Genomic DNA, 22,142 nt, shown 5'->3' on the forward strand with positions numbered 1-22,142 from the left:
TCAGTCAAATCCATCGAACTCAGCACCGCCTTCCTAACCTGCAATCTTCTTCCCGACCTCTCCGCCCCCACTCCCGTCTGACCTATCACCCTCACCTTGACCTCTTTCCACCTATCACATTTCCGACGCCCCTCCCCCAAGTCCCTCCTCCCTACCTTTTATCTTAGCCTGCTGGACAAACTTTCCCCATTCCTGAAGAAGGGCTTATGCCCGAAACGTGGATTCTCCTGTTCCCTGGATGCTGTCTGACCTGCTGCGCTTTTCCAGCAACACATTTCCAGCTCTGATCTCCAGCATCTGCAGTCCTCACTTTCTCCTCCCCCTTCTGAGGATGATCTGCCAACTCTGACCTTTTCTCATCTGCTTATATTTTTATCTCAAAGGTGCCCAAAGAATGCCTCAAGTTCAAGGTGCCCTTTCTTTTCCTCTGACCAATATCAGCAGCTCCCACGAGGGACTGTGTAGCTGCTAAGTATCACTGGAACCTCTTTAATTGGATGGCAAGTTCACTGTCTATTCACTAACTGGTTGTTCCTTCCAAAATTGTGTCAGGTAATTATTTCTGACTGAGTGCAACATCGGAACCAGACATGAATCATACATCAGAGTTTCGACACCAAATAAAAGAAACCTAGCCCTAAATGTCCAACAATTGTTAATGATTTCAAAATTTAAATGTCAATATGTAGCTTTACAGTGTGTGATCTGCCATGAGTAGCAAGACTCAAGATGGTATTTGAAATTCTTCACGTGCACATTTTTGAACTCTCAGTTTGCATGGAAACTAAATGTGTCCCAACAGATAGTGATAAAAAATGTCAACAGGGGACATTTTGGGTACCATTAACGATAACACAATAAAAGTCCAGAGTATGGTCATCAAACCAGAAAATATATGATTTTACAATGGAAAATTTCAAAGCACAGAAGCTTAATTCAAATAATTTAATTGTGGAATTTTCCTGCAAGATTTCTTGGTTAAGAAAACATAGAACATATTTTAAACTCTATAAGACCAAATATGGAAGTAAAATAAATATAAATTAAAGTTTAAGGGGAATTAACATCTAATATTACAACAAAGTCATACAAAGAGTACAAGAAAAAGGAATAGATGAACTCAAGGTGTCTGGAGTTAAGCCATAATAGATGAAGAAGGATATTAGATTTGTCTGAAGGGCTCCAGAGGCCAGCAGAGTGATGAATGTTAAATCTGACACTGAAACATTCACAGAGTAAGAATTTTTAGAGGTGGAGTTACAATTCAGTTTTGAAAGGGACATAGGAACTGAAGGTTCAACTGATAAAATATTAAATTAATACTTTACTACAATTACTCAGCAAAAATCAAGAATAAGTTGAATTTTAGTAGGATATACTGTATCCAGGACAGATTGAAATCAGTGTCATAGATCTACTTAATGAGTTAAAGGGATGAAAAACTAATGAAATCCTTCAGATGAGGCCAGGGAGACATTTGCAGTAGACAAATCAGAAAAGGTATTTGTACCATGCAAATGTAATATCAATGTTTAAAAAGCAATAAATTTGATCACAGTCAGCATGGATACAAGTCAAACATCACTTACAGGCAATTGTAAACTATTCTAAATAGCTGGGTTGCAAGTCTATGTGTGTTAAAGCCAATGTAAAATTAGAATGAGTTCATCACTCCCCCTTGACAACAAAGCAAGCCTTTAGTCAAATGATTTTGAATTCAACTAAAAGCAGAAGATTCCACAGCAAAGCATGAGATTGATTCAAAGACACCTTATAGACAGAGGGCTGGATTTTCCTGGGTCCCATGGTTCCCATTATAATCCTCTAACATACAGTTAAAATGTCAGTAGGCTTTCCTGTATTGGCCCTCCACAGTCTGGAGAAATACTTGCATGGCTGGGGTGAGGCTATTTAATGGCAACTTAAGGGGCTCAACTCACATAAACAGCAAACATATATGTTATCTATTTCCCCACTTTCAAATCTGCTGATGGGAAAGCATAAAATACATCGCTATGAGCACTCAGCAGACACCTAATGGTGGGTGTGTAGCATGATAGTGAAACCAAAGCCATATTCTGAAACACCCATCTTGTGATTTGATATAGCTACTGTGATTTTTGCAATAGGCCTTCTCAGTAAAAATCCCCAGTTAACTTCCCAATGTATGGGACCATATCCACTTGCTTTCCATCTGTCTTTCTATTTTGGTTCTTGACCACATGTCTTATCTGGAGTTGGTCACAAAGTGTCAACCAAGCTTGCTATCATACTCTCCTTCCCCAGGTTACTCAGACTGTCTCCTGTGTTCCCTGAAATGGATGGCACAAGGAATGTGATTTGCATGTGCATCCCCAGAAGGAATAAGCTGATTCAAATTGCCCACCATTACCAAAATTCCCCAATTTTCATCCCATTGAAGTGATCCAGGTATTAATGATTCCCCATAGAGTAGGTCAATGAATAAATGGGTCCAGTTCAAAATGGGACCTGATCAACAACTTTCTTCTCATCCAGCAATCTTCCAACCATCCCACACCTCCAAGCTTTAACTACTATAATCATTTTAATTATTTTAAAGAGGGATTTTGCAAAAACAATGGCATTTTTGACATATTGTAAACCAAGATCCACCCATAGTCAGAAATCTCCATTTACAATAAAATGAGAATGAAAACTGGAATAAAAGAAAATATCTGAAGCCCTGAAAGTACTTACATCACTCAGGTTGTATGCATTCACCCTTGACTGGATGAAAAAGGGGTTATCAGGAGGCATAGTGCATTTGAACTTCTTCTTCTCATAGTCTGCTTTGTAATTTAGCTGTGGAAAATAACAAAATGAAATTTAGGATGATAAACATGATTGAGTCAATAATGTGGAAAATACTTCATGCAGCACTGGACCACAGCACATAATATTTGAAAAGCATTGACTGCAAATATAAACTTGTTTGTGGCTGGCCAACATAACCTATAATGTTGACTTTATGAGTTGCTGGTAACAGATGGTTCATACTGAATACTTCCCACATGCAACACATATTTGGAAGAAACTTTATTAATGTAAACCTTCCTTTCTTAATTAAAACAAGAAATTGTGGATGATATTTTTACTTCAGATCACTAATTGTAGTGATGAAGTGGAAAATATAATAATATACTTGCAAGTGTTTGAGCCTGTACAAATTTCAATACTCACAAAATTGTGCAAATGCTTAGATACAGAGGTCTTAGAATTGATAGAACATTTCAAGTCAAATATGTAAGAATGTACGAGACCAAACTCAGGAGAAGTATTTAACTCTAATAACACTTGTGAGAAAGTTGCCGCATTTATAGATACTCACGTCACTCAGTTGTTTAGCATTGAGCTGTGCTTGCAACATCACTGGAGAATCAGCCACTTGAGTAAACTTGATTTTATCAGGATGCATCTTATAGACTTGCTGTAATTAAAATAAGGAACAAAAACAGTTTATACATGGTTTAGAACAAATACTGTTCAAACTGATAGCACCAATTCATTGATGGACATTGGTATACCAATCAATAAATTATTTTGTTTTAAAGAGGAGTTAGGCAGAGGCCATCTCTCTGTTTAAACTAAGCAATGGACTCAGTTATGAGGAGATCCAAAGCTATGTAGTTTTGCCAATGCTCCCATTAAATTTTGGTAATACCACTCTTTGCCAAGGAAAACTTGGCTACATTCTGCTGGGTTAGGTTTTCATAACGAAGCTACTCATAAGGTTAGATACAACATGGAGAGATGTGCTAATCAAGCAAATTATCCATTACATCAAATATATTTTCCAATTGAGCTAGGTTTCAAACATTTAATTGCATCATGTTTTATTGTAATTGCTAAAATAATCTAATTGTTTTATTTTAAGAATAAGCTTTTCTGAATATTGGAAGATGAAGTTATCTCCCATGTCAGTCTATACTTTGCCCACTAGTTGGGTGCTGTTCTCCACACAAAGGATCTGTTATAGCACATATAGAATTAGAGGCTGTTCCCCTTGGATAACTAAAAAGAGCTGTGTTTAGTTGAATAGATTTACTAAGGCATGTTTTGTAGAACTGAAAAATATAACATATAATTTTAAAGGAAGGAAAACCTCCACTTAAAAAATGGGATTGTATTTACTTTGCAAAGTAAATTCTGTATAATCAAAGTATTCCTGGATAATTGGGGCTCTTTCTGGGGTAGGTGGGATCTCTACAAATAAGACGGTCTTCACCTGAACCAGAGGGGTACCAATATCCTGGGGGATGAATTTACGAATGCTCTTTGGGTGGGTTTAAACTAATTCAGCAGGGGGATTGTAGCTGGAGTATATAGGCGATTGAGAGTAGTGAGGTCAGAAATAAGGTTTCAGGGTTGCAAGAAGGTATCGGCCAGCAAAAGGTTGGTTTAAAGTGTGTCTACTTCAATGCCAGGAGCATTTGAAATAAGGTGGGTGAACTTGCAGCATGGGTTGACACTTGGGATTTCAATGGTGTGGCCATTTTGGAGACATGGGTAGAGCAGGGGCAGGAATGGTTATTGAAGGTCCGGGATTTATATGTTTCAGTAAGAACAAAGAAAATGGAAAAAGAGGGGGTAGTTTGGCACTGTTAGTCAAGGACAGTATTATGGTAGCAGAAAGGACATTTGAGGACTCGTCTACTGAAGTAATATGGGCTGAGGTTAGAGACAGGAAAGGAGACGTCATCCTGTTGTGAGTTTGTTTTAGAGGCCTTTGAATAGTTCCAGAGATGTACAGCAAGGATAGCAAAGATGATCCTCGGTAGGAGCGAGAGTGACAGGGTAGTTGTTATGGGGGACTTTAACTTTCCAAATATTGACTGGGAATATTAAAAGAAAGTGAGGACTGCAGATGCTGGAGATCAGAGTCAAAACGTGCGATGCTGGAAAAGCACAACAGGTCAAGCAGCATCCAAGGAGCAGGAGAATCGACGTTTCTGGCTTAAGCCCTTCATCAGGAAGGGCTTATGCCTGAAACATCGATTCTCCTGCTCCTTGGATGCTGTCTGACCTGCTGTGCTTTTCCAGCACCGCACTTTCGATTGGGAATACTACAGTTCAAGTACTTTAGTTGGGTCAGTTTTTATCCAATGTGTGCAGGAGGGTTTCCTGAAACAGTATGTAGACAGGCCAACAATGAGTGAGGCCGCATTAGATTTGGTACAGGTTAATGAACCTGGCCAGGTGTTAGATTTGGAGGTAGGTGAGCACTTTGGTGATAGTGACCATAATTCGGTTATGTTTGCTTTAATGATGGAAAGAGATAGGTATATACCACAGGGCAGGAGTTATAGCTGGGGGAAAAAGGCAATTACGATGCAATTAGGCAGGATTTAGGATGCATAGGATGGGGAAGGAAACTGTAGGGGATGGGTACAATTGAAATGTGGAGCTTATTCAAGGAACAGCTATTGCAGATCTTTGATAAGTATGTACCGGTCAGGCACGTAGGAAGTTGTCGAGTGCGGGAGCCATGCTTTACTAAGAAAGTTGAAACTCTTGTCAAGAGGAAGAAGAAGGCTTATGTTAGGATGAGATATCATGGCTCAGTTCAGGCACTTTAGAGTAACAAGTTAGCTAGGAAAGACCTAAAGAGGGAGCTAAGAAGAGCCAGGAGGGGACATGATAAGTTATTGACGGACAGGATCAAGGAAAACCCTAAAGCTTTCTGTTGGTATATCAGGAATAAAAGAATGATGAGAGTAAGATTAGGACTAAGCAGGATAGTAGTGGGAAGTTGTGCATGGAGTCAGAGGAGATAGGGGAAGCACTAAATGAATACTTTTCATCAGTATTCACACCAGAAAAAGACAATGTCATCAAGGAGAATACTGATATACAGGCTCCTAGACTAGATGGGATTGAGATTCACAAAGGAGGAGTTGTTAGCAATTCTGGAAAGTGTAAAAATAGTTAAGTTCCTTGGGCCGGATGGGATTTATCCTAGAATTCTCTGGGAAGCCAGGGAGGAGATTGCCGAGCCTTTGGTTTTGATCTTTATGTCGTCGTTGTTTACAGGAATAGTACCACAAGGGAGGATGGCAAATGTTGTTCCCTTGTTCAAGAAGGGGAATAGAGACAACACTGGTAATTACAAATCAGTGAGCCTTACTTCAGTTGTGGGTAAAGCGTTGGAAAGGGTTATAAGAGATATGATTTATAATCATCTAGAAAGGAATAAGTTGATTAGGGATAGTTAACAATGTTTTATGAAGGGGAGGTTGTGCCTCATAAACCTTATTGAGTTCTTTGGGAAGGGGATTAAACAGGTGGATGAGGGTAAAGCAGTTGATTTGGTGTATATGGATTTCAGTAAGGCAATTGATAAGGTTTCCCACCATAGGCTATTGCACAACATATGGAGACATGGGGTTGAGGGTGATTTAGCAGTTTGGATCAGAAATTGGCTAGCTGAAAGAAGAGAGAGGGTGGTAGTTGATGGGAAATATTCATCTTGGAGTTCAGTTACTAGTGGTGTAACGCAAGGATCTGTTTTGGGGCCACTGCTGTTTGTCATTTTTATAATTGACCTGGATGAGGGCATCGAAGGATGTGTTCATAAATTTGCGGATGCCACTCAGGTCGGTAGAGTTTATATATAGTGACGAAGGATATTGTAGGTTACAGAGGGACATAAGTAAGCTGTAGACCTGGGCTGAGAGGTGACAAATGGAGTTTAATGTGGAAAAGTGTGAGGTGATTCACTTTGGAAGGAGTAACAGGAATGCAGAGTATTGGGCTAATGGTAAGATCCTTCGTAGTGTAGATGAGCAGAGGGATCTCAGTGTACAGCTCCATCAAACCTTGAAAGTTGCCAGCCAGGTTGATAGGGTTGTTAAGGCATATGGTGTGCTAGCTTTTATTGGTAGAGGGATTGAGTCTCAGATCTATGAATTCATGCTGCAGCTGTACAAAACTCTGGTACAGCCTCACTTAGAGTATTGCATATAGTTCTGGTCACCGCATTGTAGGAAGGATGTGGAAGCTTTCGAAAGGGTGCAGAGGAAATTTATTAGGACGTTGCCTGATATGGAGGGAAGGTCTTATGAGGAAATGCTGAAGGTCTTGAGGCTGTTTTCGTCAGAGAGAAGAAGGGTGAGAGGTGATTTAATTGATTTAATCAGAGGATTAGCTTGGGTGGACAAAGAGAGCCTTTTTTCTCAGATGGCGATTGCTAGCACAAGGGGACATAGCTTTAAATTGAGAGGTGACAGATTTAGTACAGATGTAGGTAGTTTCTTTATTCAGAGTTGTCAGGGCATGGAACACACTGCCTGCAACAGTCGTAGACTCACCAACTTTAAGGGCGTTTAAATGGTCATTGGATCGGCATATGGATGAGAAAGGAATAGCGTAGGCTAGATGGGCTTCAGACTGATTTCACAGGTTGGCACATCATTGAAGGCCAAAGGGCTAGTACTGTGCTGTGATGTTCTATGTTCTCTGTACTAAATCATTTGCTTGAACCAATATAAGTGAGCCTACTTTCCACCAGTGATTTTTGAAGCATCTAACATTTTATTTTGCACAGTTGTCTTCTCAATGTGCAAAAGGATATAAGAAAATAAACACAACTGAAATATCAAACAGACAAAGAATAATGCATTTAAACAAAGTCCAAAGAGCCTGGGTCTAACACTTCAAATATTAAAATCAGGTGATTTTGTGATTATTGCTAAATCTAACTTGTTTATTCAAGTCAAAACTGTTGTTCCATTCCATTTTATACTGGTCAAATTAAAAAAATTCCAATCCAAACACCAATTATAATTAAGTGAGCCAAAGTCTTTTGTGGAGCCCTATCAAATTTAATATTCTACAATTTTATCCCTACAAGCGAGAGATGGCAGTATGTACTTCCCAATTGTCATTACAAATCAGAGTAAGTAAAATAGTTCTCTGATCAGACATTTGATGCAAATGGAATCAGGGTTCAAGGAGATAATTTGGGAATGTATAGCTGAGACTGAAGATCAACCATGATCTTATTAACTGGCAAAGCAAGGTTGAAGGCTGATGCATTCTCCTGTTCTTTATTGATACATTTTCTGAAATTTAATATCAAATGTCATATTGTCTATGACTTCCCAGAGGAAACATAATCAGTAAAGAAAAACATTAGGAAATGCACATACAAATACAATGATGCCTAGGAGACATGACTACACTTTTTTTTAAGTTAAACTTGCATGTTGTCTTTTAAGAAAAGGACACATTGATTTTCAAGATGGCTGCCACAGGTCACATGACATTCATATGTTGACCAAGCCCCTGGAAGTTTCTAAAAATGGATTATAATCGATATTCCAAGACAGCATTATTATTATGGAATATCATCTCCGGCATTCTTAGAACTTATCTCTAAACAACAAATTCTCAAACTTTTCACTCCAGATCTACCAATAGCAAAGAAGAGCTAAATAAATTGATCATGTCCAAGGAAATGCTGAGGAGCTTTACCGACATTGACTGTATGCTTATTGCCACAGTTAATATGACCAATCATCACTCCATCAAAAGTCTTTCCTTTTTGAAAGCCTTTAATTATAATATCCTCCTTCCTTTGTGGCAGTCAGCAGAAATAATAACCAAGATAAATGACACTGGAGAAACCAAGGTACAACATTAACAATGTGTAAGACTTAAAGCTTAGAGTTTCCTTTAACATTGTTCCAAAATTTCTTGAATTTGCCTGGAAAAAGAAATTGGCTGTCAGGCCACAAGAATTACTGAGGCTGCCCACACTACCCTTTGCTTATTCGAAAGCAAAGTCACCTGAACTTTTTTGAACTTCATCTACAGTGAGGAAAAGCTGTCCCTCTCACTTGGCTCTTAGAATCACATGAAATGTTAACTCTTCTGTTCTTCAAAAACGTTAGTTCAATGAAACATTAGGAGCTGGTTTTGTGAACAGACAATGAGAATTCTGAATGAAGTGGTTGAATTGAGATGCTCATGATCATACACATTTTAGATACTTACATCTTTACACTGGTAAGAATTCTTCATAGCTTCATACTCTGGGGTAACAGTTTGAGGGAAATAACAGCTTCCTTTATCCATCTCATAGTCGGCCTTATAATTTTTCTTCAGGAGAAGATAATATAGTATTATTTATTGGCAGAGGTAACATGATAGGCCATAATCAATTTACTGGTTGTTCCCAAACTAAATTTTGTTTACTTACATCACTCTTCATTGCTCCAACTTTCAAACAGTGAATCATGTATGGATCCTCATGACTGCCAACATAATGGCCCTTGATATTATCTTCATAAATCTGTTTATACTTGACCTACAATGGAAATATCCAGAGCAGCGATGTCAGCTGAGTTCAAATACCGTACTTTACCCCTTAGTTTAGTGGACCACTCCTGTACTTACATCACTGAGATTTGCCAGCGTTTGGTCAGTTTTGAATTTTGGCGTTTCACAGTAGTTCATGCTACTTTTGCGAGCCTTTTTGTAATCATCCTTGTACTTCTTCTGCAAAAGTAAAGCAACGAGTGACAGGTTTGCAAAGTAGAATTTACTTATTTGATACTCAATAGAAATTAAAATGCTCGCTGTCATCTTCAAACTCCTCAATGTATCAGCCCAACCAATATCTGTGACCATGCCTTCCCACATGTGTCTGGACTCCCACTTTGTTCTTTCTTCATCAACTGCACCCAACACCACCTTTAATATTATGGCAGATCCTTCAGCTGTTTCAGATGCACCTTCTGAATGCTCCCCCTAAACCTTTCTATCTCCCCATACTTCTTACCACCAAGCTTTTGACTGGGGATGCGATGGCTGTTTGGAATTGCCGCAAGACTATTAATCCAGAAACTCAACTTATGTTCTGGGAACCCAGGTTTCAATCCCAACATAGCAGATGGTGGAATTTGAATTCAATGAAAAAAAATTAAGCATCTACGAACGACCTTGAAACCATTCTCCATTGTCGGAAAACCCATCTGGTTTGTAATGTCCTTACCTGGTCTGGCCTACATGTGACCCCAGACCCACAGCAATGTAGTTGACTCTCAATTGCCCTCTGAAATGGACTAGCAAGCAATTGATTTGTATCAATCACTACAAAGTCTCAAAGAAATGAAACCACACGTATTACCTGGCCTTGACCTCAGCACCAGAAAAGACGAGGGCAGAATAAGCCATGTCAACCCTGCAAGGTCCTAACAACTGGGGGCTAGTGCCAAAATTGAGAGATCTGTCTCACAGACTAGTCTGATATAGTCGTACTCACAGAATCATATTTTACAGACAATGTCCCAGACACCATCATCATCATCCCTGGATATGTCCTGTCCCCCAGCAAGACAGACCCAGCAGAGGTATTTGCACAGTGGTATACAGTTGAGAGGGAATTATTCTGGGAGTCCTCAACATTGACTCTGGACCCTATGAAGTTTCATGGCTTCAGGTTAAACATGTTCAAGGAAAACTCCTGCTGATTATCACGTACTTACCTTACTCAGCTGACAAATTGATACTCCCCCATGTTGAACAATACTTGGAAGAAGCACTGAGGATGGCAAGGGTACAAAATATACTCTAGGTGGGGGATTTCGATGCGCACCACCAAGAGTGTCTCGGAAACCGTAATACTGATTGAGCTGGTTGGGTCCTAAGGGACTTAGTTACTAATTGGGTCTGCAGCAGGTGGTGAGGGAACCAACAAGAGGAAAAAAACATACTTGACCTCATCCTTTCCAATCTGACAGCGGCAGATGCAGCTATCCATTCCATTATCAGTAAGAGCAACCACCGCACAGTCCTTGTTGAGACGAAATCCTCCCTTCCTATTGAGAATAACCTCCATTGTGTTGCATGGCACTATCACTGTGCTAAACGGAATAGACTTCAAACAGATCAGGCAACTCAAGACTGGGCATCCATGAGGTACTGTGGGCCACCAACAGAAGCAGAATTGTACTCCAGCACAAATCAGTAACCTTATGGCCCAACATATCTGCCACTCAACCATTACCATCAAGCCAAGGGATCAACCCTGGTTTAATGGAGAATGCAGGAGGATATGCCAGGAGCAGCTTGACGCATACATAAAAATGAGGTTTCAACTTAGTGAAAGTACCAAACAGGACTGTTTGCATGCCATACAGCATAAACAGATTTGAGAATGGTGATGGACAATTAAACAGCTCACTGGAGGAGAAAGATCCACAAATATCCCTATCCTCAAAGATGGAGGAGCACAGCACATCAGTGAAAAATGTAAGGTTGAAGCATTAACAACAATATTCAGTCAGAAGTGCTGCGAGGATGATCCATCTCGGGCTCCTCCAGTGGTCCCAAGCATCACAGATACCAGTCTCCAGCCAATTCACTTCATTCTATGTCATATCAAGAAATGAAGGCACTGGATACTGGAAAGACTGCAGGCCCTGACAACATTCTGGCAATAGTACTGAAGATTGGTGCTTCAGAATTTGACATTCCCCTAGCCAAGCTCTTAAAGTACAGTTACATCACTGATATCTTCCTGACAATGTGGAAAATTGTCCAGATATATCCTATACATAAAAAGCAGGACAAATCCAACCCAACCAAATACCACCCCATCAGCCTTCTCTCAATCATCAGTAAAATGATGGAAGGTGTCATCAACAGTGCTATTACGCAGCACCTGATCAGCAATAACCTGCTCAGTGACACCCAGTTTCAGTTCCGCCAGGAGCACTCAACTCCTGATGTTAGTACAGCCTTGGTTCAAACATGAACAAAAGAGTTGAATTCCAGAGGTGAGGTGAGGATGACAGCCCATAACATCAAGGCTGCATTTGACCAAGTATGATATCAAGGAGCCTTAGCAAAACTGGAATCAGTGGGTAATAGGGAGCAAACTCTCCACTGGCTGAGTCATACCTGACACATAGGAAGATGGTCATGGTTGTCGGTGGTCAGTCATCTCAGCTCCAGGACATCTCTGCAGGAGTTCCTAAAGATAGTGTCCTAGGCCTACCCATCTTCAGCTGTTCATTCCATGACCTTCCTTCTAGCATAAAATCAGAAGTGGGACGTTCGCTTACAATGGCACAATGTTCAGCACCATTCATGACTCCTCAGATACTGAAGCAATCCTTGTTGAAGTGCATCAAGATCTGGACAATATTCAGGCTTGTGCTGACAAGAAGCAAGTAGCATTTGCACTACACAAATGCTAGGCTATGACCATCAAACTAACCACTGTTCCTCGACATTCAATGGTGTTGTCATCACTGAATCCCCTACTACCAATATCCTGGGGGTTACCATTGACCAGAAACTGAACTGGACTCACCACATAAACACAGTGACTATAAAAGCAGGCTAGATGCTAGGATTACAGTAGTGAATGACGCATCTCCTGACTCACCAAAACCTGTCCACCATCTACAAGGCACAGATCAGGAGTGTGATGGAATACTTCCCATTTGCCTGGATGGTGCAGTTCTAGCAACACTCAAGAAGCTTGGCACCATCCTGGACCAAGCAGCATTTTTGATTGGCACCATATCTACAAGCATCCACTCTCTCCATCACCAATGCGCAGTGGCAGCAGTGTGTACTAAGCACAAGATGCACTGCATAAATTCACCAAGGATCTTCAGACAGCACCTTCCAAAACATGACCACTTATATCTGGAAGGACAAGGATAGCATATACATGGGAACACCACCATCTTCAAATACCTCTTCAAGCTACTCACTATGCTGACCACTCCTTCACTGTCACTGAGTCAACATCCTGGGATTCCCACCCTTATGGCATTATGGGTCAACCCATAGCAGGTGGATTGCAGAGGCAGCTCACCCCCACCTTCTCAAGGGGCAGCAAGGGACAGGCCATAAATGCTGGCCAGCCTGCAACACCCACATTGCACAAAAATAAATTTTAAAAATCTTTCCCACATCTTCCCATGGTTTGTCATTGACTTGAATAGTCATTTCTGATTCTCACTCTGTAAATGCTGCAGAGTGTTTCCAGCTTGTTTGCCTTTTATTTTGGACCTCCAGCATGAACTATTTTTAATTTTTCCATGCCTCCTTTGTATTTTTATTCCTTTGTCCTCTGGTGCATTGTCTAGGGATTGTCCCAGCAGGAGTATTGAGTCCTGTTGCGGGTTGCACATCATATGAATACATTGGAGAGAAACAATTTACTAGTATGGTCCCAGGTATGAGAAACTCCTGAGGATGGATTGAACATGTTGGGACTGTTGTCCCTGCATAGAATGAGGATGAGAGAAGCTCTGATTGAGGTGTTCAAAACCATTGAGCGGGCTGGACAGAGTAAGTAGGAAGAGGCTGTTTTTCTTGTTAAAAAAAACAATAACAAGAGGGCTTAAATTTAAAGTAATGTGCAAATGAAACAAGGGCGATGTGAGAAAAGTCTTTTTCATGAAGTGGGTTGTTCATGTATGGGATGCACTGCCTGCAAATGTGGAGGAGGCAGATTCAATTGATGCATTCATAACGGCATTGGATATTTAATTTGGATAGTAATGGCATGTAGGGACATTGGGAACAGGCAGGAGATTAGTCCTGGGATAATAAATACAGACCAGATAATCGAGCCGGTACAGGCACAATGGACCAAGTGGCCCCTTTCTGCACCATAATAATGTGCAAAAGGAATGGTGCTCACTGTCTAAAGGCGCATTGGGCTTGTAAATACTTACGTCACTTGCTATATCACCGGCTTTCTTCAACTGCTGAAGCAGAGGATTTTCTGTAGCTGGTAGGGTGTTGTAATCAGTTTTATCTTTGGTCTTCTCATAATCTTGTCTGTATTTTATCTAAAGAAGCAAGAGAGGTTAATAATTAATAGAATTCTTTCACTTATAAGATAGCTGGTACTTAATGCACAAAGCCAACATGTGTTTTTGGAGACAGGTCAGCTGATGGTTGAAGTGCAGAGGTGCCAGTACAGGACGACCCCGTATTCGCGGTTCTGGTTACCGCAGTTTCACTTACCCACAGTTTACTGTGGCCAAACATATAAAAGGGAATGTTCCAGAACCAAGGACCAGGAGGCTGCCGGGAAGGTACGTTTCCCATTTAAATGAATGCATTCACTCATATCCGTGTTTTCGGACTTCCGTGGTAGGTATTGGAATGTATCCCGCACGGGTACGGGGGAACTACTGTATCTAATGTGATTTGAACTTATGAGGCACAAGGACAACTTTCAAAGAAACCAGCTTTCTAGTCTTAATCATAGAAAACAAGAAAGAAGAGCATTGGATACCAATAACAAAATACTTCTGAAGTTTACCTTCTCAATGTGGTCAGCTACCTGAAAACCCACCCAAAATGAAATGCTTCTTCCCACACTTGACCATTCATATTTGCTGCAAATGCAAACCAATGATCTCACTGTGTTGTCTCATTTTCTATATTAGATCAATTTGTTTTATCTGAACCTCAGTCATAACCCAGTAAAAGTGTTGATGTGCAGTTTTCATCAGCTCTCCAGCCAATAGCTGAGATACCTATTACTTCCACTAAGTACCACTCCAAATTTCCACAGAAGGAGCATTGATTAATTTTGGTACAAAGGAAGTGGCAGTCAGAACATTAGATGAATATATTCAAGCGGGAACCACTTACCGGACTAGTAGCTTCCTGAGTACGCTTGTTGGCTACATATTCGGGAGTTTCATTTTGCATGAAGTAAATTTGGTCTTTCATTTCCTCATAGCCCTCATTGTATTTTTTCTAATTAAAAGGACAAAAACATAAATCAAGCTATTGTTTCAGATGGTTCATCATTATCTGATAGTTCACTAACTCAAGCTGAGAAGCCATTATCAAAGCAAATAGATTGTGTGGTTATACTAATAAGATCATTCAGGATAAAACAAAATCCTGTTTCTTCCATTGAACTTGGCTTGACCATATTTAAGATGCTGCATCTGCTTTACCTTCAAACTGTGAATTATTATGAGGTCTTTGGAATAGATTTACAGGGGTGCTGCAAGAATGATTCATAGCTTCAATCTTAATTATCTCAGATAGACTTAAAATTTGGTTTTCTTCACTTTACAGACATATGGTTGATATGGTGGCTCAGTGGTTAACACTGCTGCCTCACAGCACGACTGTGTGGAGTTTGCAGATTCTCCATGTGTCTGTGTGGGTTTCCTCTGGGTGCTCCAGTTTCCTCCCACAGTCCAAAGAAGTGCAGGTTATGTGAATTGGCCAAGCTAAATTGTCCGTAGTGTCCAGGGATGTATAGGTTAGGTGCATTCGTCAGAAAAAATGTAAAATGAAAGGATCAGGGAATAGGTCTGGATGGGATACTCTTTGGATGGTTGGTGTGGACTTGCTTGGCCAAATGGCCTGTTTCCTCACTGTAGGGAGTATATGATTGTAATCCCATATACACAACTACTTTATTTTTGAGTGCAGTGAATGGTGTTGTGTATCTGTCCTGGAGAGGGAGGACTCATCATTTAAGGGATCAACTGAGAGTCTGATTTAAATTGAGCTGCTGATAGCTGGAATTCCCCTGGACTCAAACAAAAAAAGGAGCTACCTGTACTTTCTAGGCCTTGTGAACCAAGATGGAGAGGAGTGGTCCCCAGAACTCCTCAAGCATGTCTTCTGCCAATAATGATACCTCCTCACTGTTTGCAATTGGTCAATCTTCCGCCTTCTAGTTCCATGATTCTGAGTTGCAATTCAATATGTGACAAATATGTGACAGAGGTTGAGTAGGTTAGGTTTTTTTCACTAGAAAAAAGGAGATTAAGGGGGACCTGATTGAGGTTTACAAAATCATGAAGGGTATACACAGGGTGGATAGAGACAAGCTTTTCCCAGGGTGAAGGATTCAATAACGAGAGGTCATGCTTTCAAGGTGAGAGGTGGAAAGTTTAAGGGGGATACATGCGGCAAGTACTTCACATGGAGGGTGGTGGGCGTTTGGAATGCGTTGCCAGCTAAGGTGGTAGAGGCAGGCACGGTAGATTCATTTAAGACGTGTCTGGACAGATGCATGAGTAGGTGGAGAGCAGAGGGATACAAATACTTAGGAATTGACCGACAGGTTTGGACAGTACATTTGGATCGGCGTAGGCTTGGAGGGCCCAAGGGCCTGTTCCTGTTCTTCTTTGTTCTTTGTTCTAAATACATCTCCATTTCCTTCAAATATTCAGCTCAAAACACCCTTATCCCACTCTGTCCAATGTGTTCAGGAGGGTTTCCCGACACAGTATGTCGAAGGACCGACAAGAGGGGAGGCCACACTGAATCTGGTGCTTGGTAATGAACTAGGCCAGGTGTTTGATTTAGTGGCAGGTGAACACTTTGGAGAAAGTGACCATAATTCAGTTACATTTAGTTTAGCGATGGAAAGGGATAGGTACATGCCACAGGTCAAGAATTATCAATGGGGCAAGAGCAATTATAATGCAATTAGGCAAAAGTTAGGATGCATAGAAAGGGGTAGCAAAATGCAGGGGATGCAGGCAATGGAAATGTGGAGCTGGTTTAAGGAACAGATATTGCATGTCCTTGATAGGTATGTCCCTGTCAGGCAGGGAGGAAGTGATAGGGTAAGGGAACCGTGGTTTACTACGGAAATTGCATTACTTGTTAAGCGGAAGAGGAATGAAACAAGATGGTACAGATGAGGCGATGGAGAGTTACAGATCAGCTAGGAAGGATTTAAAGAGAGAGCTAAGAAGAGCAAAGAGAGGACACGAGCAGTCTTTAGCAAATAGAATAAAGGAGAACCCTAAAGCTTTCTATAGGTATATGAGGAATAAAAGGATGATCAGGGTAGGAATAGGGCAGTTATTCCTATTGACTGAGAGTCTGATTTAAATTGAGCTGCTGATAGCTGGAATTCCCCTGTCCAATGTGTTCAGGAGGGTTTCCCGACACAGTATGTCGAAGTTGAGTGTGGATCCTATTGAGATCGGAGATGTGCTAAACGAACATTTCTCATCGGTGTTCACTCAGGAAAAGGAGAATATTGTAGAGGAGAAGAATGAGATACGAGATATTAGACTAGAAAGGGTTGAGGTTAGTTACAAACAGGTGTTATCAGTTCTAGAAGGAGTGAAAGTAGATAAGTCCTCTGGACTGGATGGGATTTATCCGAGGATTCTCTGGGAAGCTAGGAAGGAGATAGCAGAGCCTTTGGCTTTGATCTTTGAGTCATCATTGTCGACAGGTTTAGTACCAGAGGACTGGAGGATTGCAAATGTTGTGCCCTTGTTCAAGAAGGGCAATAGAAATGACCCAGGTGATTATAGACCAGTGAGCCTTACTTCTGTTGTAGGAAAGGTTTTGGAAAGGATTATAAGAGATAAGATTTATAATCATCTAGCAAACAACAATTTGATTTCAGATAGTCAATATGGTTTCGTCAAGGGGCAGGTCGTGTCTCACAAACCTCATTGGGTTTTTGAGAAGGTGACCAAGCATGTAGACGAAGGTAGGGCAGTTGATGTGGTGTACATGGACTTCAGTAAAGCCTTTGATAAAATTCCACATGGTAAGCTGTTGAAGAAAATGTAGAGAAATGGAATTGAGGGTGATTTAGCACTTTGGATTAGAAACTGGCTTTCTGTAAGAAGGCAGTGAGTGGTGGTTGATGGAAAATATTCAGCCTGGTGTTCGGTTATGAGTGGTGTGCTTTTGTTTTGGGACCACACTGCTGATGGTCATTTTTATAAACTACTTTGACACAGGCATAGGTGGATGTATTAGTAAATTTGTAGATGACACTAAAGTCAGTAGAGTAGTGGACAGTTTGAAAGAATGTTTCAGGTTGCAGGGGGACTTGGATAAACTGCAGAATTGGGTTGAGAGGTGGCAAATGGAGTTCAATGCAGCTAAATGTGAGGTGATTCACTTTGGGAAGAATAACACGAAGGCAGAGGACTGGGTCAATGGAAAGATTCTTGGTAGTTTGCATGTGCAGAGTGATCTTGGAGTCCATGTACATAGATCCCTGAAAGTTGCCATCCAGGTTGATAGTACTGTTAAGAAGGCATACGGTGTGTTAGGTTTCATTGGTAGAGGGATTGAGTTCCGGAACTGCAATATCATGCTGCAAATATACAAAATGCTAGTGCGGCCACACTTGGAATATTGTGTACAGTATTTCGGGAAAGATGTGGAAGCATTGGAAAAGGTGCAGAGGAGATTTACCAGGATGTTGCCTGGTCTGGAGGGAAGGTCTTATGAGGAAAGGTTGAGAAACTTAGGAATGTTCTCATTGGAAAGAAGAAGGCGAAGAGGGGATTTGATAGAGACATACAAGATGATCAGAGGATTAGATAGGGTAGACAGTGAAAGTCTTGTTCCTCGGATGATGACGTCAGCTTGTACGAGAGGGCATAACTACAAATTGAGGGGTGATAGATTTAAGACAGATATCAGAGGCAGGTACTTTACTCAGAGAGTGGCAAGGGCGTGGAATGCCCTACCTGCCAATTAGGAAGATTTAAACAATCCTTGGATAAGCACATGGATGATGATGGAATAGTGTAGGGGGATGAGCTGAGAATAGTTCACAGGTCGGCACAACATCGAGGGCCGAAGGGTCTGTTCTGCGCTGTATTGTTCTATGTTCTACCCTACAATCTGTAGATTTCCACCTTTCCTTCTCCAGATAAACCAACTAGTGAAGGATACAACTGGAGCCAATCTATATACATGCTTAGATTAGGTTATGCACTGGAGACAGATATCTCTGAACCCAATAATAGAGATCAAAATGAAAACTTTAAAATTGTTTTTCTCCCTTTCTGGTTGGAACCTATGGCAATGCGAGGCCAATTAGATCAACAGAGAGGAAACTGAACCTGGGATTGAGCTGGTTTAGTGACTGGACAGCGTACAAACCAATTCCCTTACCTTCTTCTTCACCTCAGCATATTTTACATGAATAGCAGGACAGAAATTAAAAGAGTACTTACAGTGCTCAAATTGTCAGCATTCATTCGGGCAACTGCGACATCATAACAAGGTGTCTGGCTCCACTTGCCCTTATTTTTGTTGTAGTCTTTGTGGTACTTAATCTGCAAGAAAATGGAAGGCCATATTATTGTTATTCTTAATTATATTTGGGAAATCAAGCAGACTTGATGTAAGATATAGATAAGCCATTGTAAAATGGATGCAAAAATCATGAAAAGAGTTTATTAAAGTGACAAAAGAAAAATAATCTAAATTTGGCTAATCTCTAAAGGTATTTCTCCTTGATAACACTTCAGGAGTGCAGAAGAATTACGAGAGAATTTTCAATTGTTAAACACATCTGAGATAGTTTCTTGCTTGATTGATTAAGTTGGATGAGGTTCACTCTCTCCGGCATTCTAATCAGTTCTAATACAATACCAGGTGAATATTTATTTCAACTATTATTAAGATACTCAAATAACCCTAATGATTAGATGCCAGAGACAGGATTAAGATTAATAAGAGTGGAGCAATGCACATATCTTAAAGCTCCAAATCTGATTCTTGGTAGATATTTACAAATTAACCTGTTCAGAGACATTTTTACACATTTCTGGAGCAGTTGTTCATTCCTTGAACAAACGCTTCCTACTTCAGATTGTTTGTTTGAAAAAAAAAATCAACTAATGTAAAAGACACATCTATCAATACAATTATTCTCTGGACAAATTTTGCCGAAAGCAGAATTACAATATGAAGTAGCCCACTGGATATTGGAAGATGCAAAGTTAACTCCCACATACTAAATACCTGTTCATTTGAGACACAAATGAGGAAAATTCAAATGTGTTCATTCAAACAATTTGCTTTCCAATTTGGATAGTGTGTCGGTATTTCTTAAGGGTTGGCCAACTGATAGCTGGAGTGTGGGTCAGGTCATGTGATGAAACCTCCAGGAGCTGATTGAATCCCACTCCATAGTCACTACAATTAAAATTAAACCTGACTAACTGGTTAGCCTTGAACAACTACCAGCTGAGTTACTTCTGCTGCTATCAATCCACTCAACCAATCCTTCTCCTTTACGTTTGATGCCATTGTCATATAATTAAGGGGCAGAGGTAGTCTATTCGGACTCTCAAGCTGGCTGACGAGACCATGCTTAATCAGATTGTACTTAAAATTCACCTACCCAATAAACTTTTACTCCTTTACTGAACAAGAATCCATCCCACTCTGCCTTAAAATCATTCAAAGATTCTGCTTCCATTGCCTTTTCAGGAAGGAAGTTCCAAACATTCATAACACTTTGTGAGAAAATAATTTTTGCCTCATCTTTATTTTGAAAGAATCACTCCTTATTTTCAAACAGTAGCCCTAAGTTCTAGATTCTCCCGTAACAGGAACCGCCCTTTCCACATCTACCCCATCAAAGTGCCTCAGAATCTGACATGCTTGTCATTCTGCTAAACGCCAGTGGGTATAATTATACAGTACCACCTCTCTAGTTATTGTAAATGCTTGAAATGAGAGCTTGAGCTGGAATCTGAAGCCGATGACTTTGGAGGAAATTAGAGCTGGCTATTGGACAGTCGATGGATGAAGAGGATCAATGCAAGAGTGGAAAGAAAGGCTGCAGAGGTACACGTGAGACCTTCAACACACATGTGAAAGGTGAAACCATGTCATTGAATTTTGTTACCAAGGGACATGACATGGATGCATCAGACGAGGGGTCACTGATGGATCCTTGATAAAGTTCCATCCCTCAACCATACGTCCTACTCAACCATCCTCCAGCCTCTCCACCTTTAAAGTCCACTTTGAAATATCCCTTTCGCTATAACATTAGTCAGTATAATAACCCCTTCTTAAACTCGTCATCTATTTGTTGCTCGATTCCAGTTTTATCACATGCCTTGGAATAGTATTTGTTCTTATATTTGTTGTTGTTACTGGTACTCACATCACTGAGCTGATTGACAACTTTTTTTGCCATCTCGACATCTGGTGGATCGGGCAATGAGGTGTATTTTGATAGATGTTCATTGTGGTTTTTCTTGTACTCAATCTGGGTAGAAAGAGAAAATTGGCTTATGAATGAAAATAAATAGCTTGACTCCTTGGACTCTTCATTGAGATGTGGATAGTTCCTCTTTCCCAATGCTTAATGATTTGATAGTTGCCAGTTTAGTAATAAAATGATATTTAGTACTAAACTGTATAAATCCTGCACACAGATCCAAGCAACTAGCAACACAAGTGTTTAATAAAAAAGGCTGAAATAGTTGATTGTAAATTTGAAAGAGATGTGGCGATGTTATAATATGTCAGATAATTGTAGAAGAGCAACTAACCATCTATATTGACAAAACTGCACAGTTTTAATGGAAGTTGTGTTAAATTGTACAGTATACTGATCACCAGAGTGTTGTCATCAGTTTTGATCAAATAGGATATATTCAGGTCAGGAGGATGGAAAACAGGGCATCAAAACTGCTCAATTTATTAAAATGTATTCATGGGTTGTGGGCATCATTGCCTAGGCCAGCATTTATTGCCCTAGAGAAAATGGTGGTGAGCTGCTTTCTGTAGCCTGCTGCTGTCTGTGAATTAGAGGAAATCCCAAATGTTGGTATGATTGAAGGTCCAGGATTTTGATCATAACAGTGATATGGTTCCAAGTCAGGGTGGTGTTTGGCTTGGAGGGGAACTTGCAAATGGCATCTGTTGCTCTTGCCCTTCGTGGTAGTGAAGGTCACATGTGTGGAAGAAGCAGTTGAAGGAGCCTTGGTAAGTTGGTGCAGTACATCTTGTAGATGGTACATCCTATTGCCAGGATGGGTGGAGTGAGTGTTGAAGGTGGTATACCAATCAAGAAGGCTGCTTTGTCCTGGATGGTGTTGGGTTTACTGAGTGTTACTGGAGCTGCACTGATCTAGGCAAGTGGGAAGTATTCTACCACATTCCTGATTTTTAGATTAGATTAGATTCCCTACAGTGTGGAAACAGGCCCTTCGGGCCAACAAGTCCATACCGATCCTCCAGAGAGAAACCCACCTAGACTCATTTCCCTACATTTACCCCTGACTAATGCACCTAACACTATGAGCAATTTAACTTAGCCAATTCACCTAACCTGCACATCTTTGGACTGTGAGAGGAAACCAGAGAAAACCCAC

At 40.5% G+C, this 22,142-nt stretch overlaps 1 protein-coding gene across 23 annotated transcripts in view; it reads right to left on the reverse strand.

Annotated features, from left to right (window-relative positions):
* neb (nebulin) overlaps positions 1 to 22,142 on the reverse strand; it is a 270,517-nt gene that overhangs the window by 223,845 nt on the left and 24,530 nt on the right. For all 23 annotated transcript variants that reach the window (XM_043694176.1, XM_043694181.1, XM_043694178.1 and 20 more), the window contains 9 exons: positions 20,927 to 21,031; positions 18,978 to 19,079; positions 14,653 to 14,760; positions 13,722 to 13,838; positions 9,418 to 9,519; positions 9,221 to 9,328; positions 9,016 to 9,120; positions 3,350 to 3,448; positions 2,719 to 2,823 (listed from right to left, as the gene is read on the reverse strand). In XM_043694176.1, the coding sequence (XP_043550111.1) occupies positions 2,719 to 2,823; positions 3,350 to 3,448; positions 9,016 to 9,120; positions 9,221 to 9,328; positions 9,418 to 9,519; positions 13,722 to 13,838; positions 14,653 to 14,760; positions 18,978 to 19,079; positions 20,927 to 21,031 (951 nt within the window). The remainder of the gene's footprint in view (positions 1 to 2,718; positions 2,824 to 3,349; positions 3,449 to 9,015; positions 9,121 to 9,220; positions 9,329 to 9,417; positions 9,520 to 13,721; positions 13,839 to 14,652; positions 14,761 to 18,977; positions 19,080 to 20,926; positions 21,032 to 22,142) is intronic.

Source organism: Chiloscyllium plagiosum, chromosome 7 (genome assembly GCF_004010195.1).
Source record: "Chiloscyllium plagiosum isolate BGI_BamShark_2017 chromosome 7, ASM401019v2, whole genome shotgun sequence".
Taxonomy (NCBI): domain Eukaryota; kingdom Metazoa; phylum Chordata; class Chondrichthyes; order Orectolobiformes; family Hemiscylliidae; genus Chiloscyllium; species Chiloscyllium plagiosum.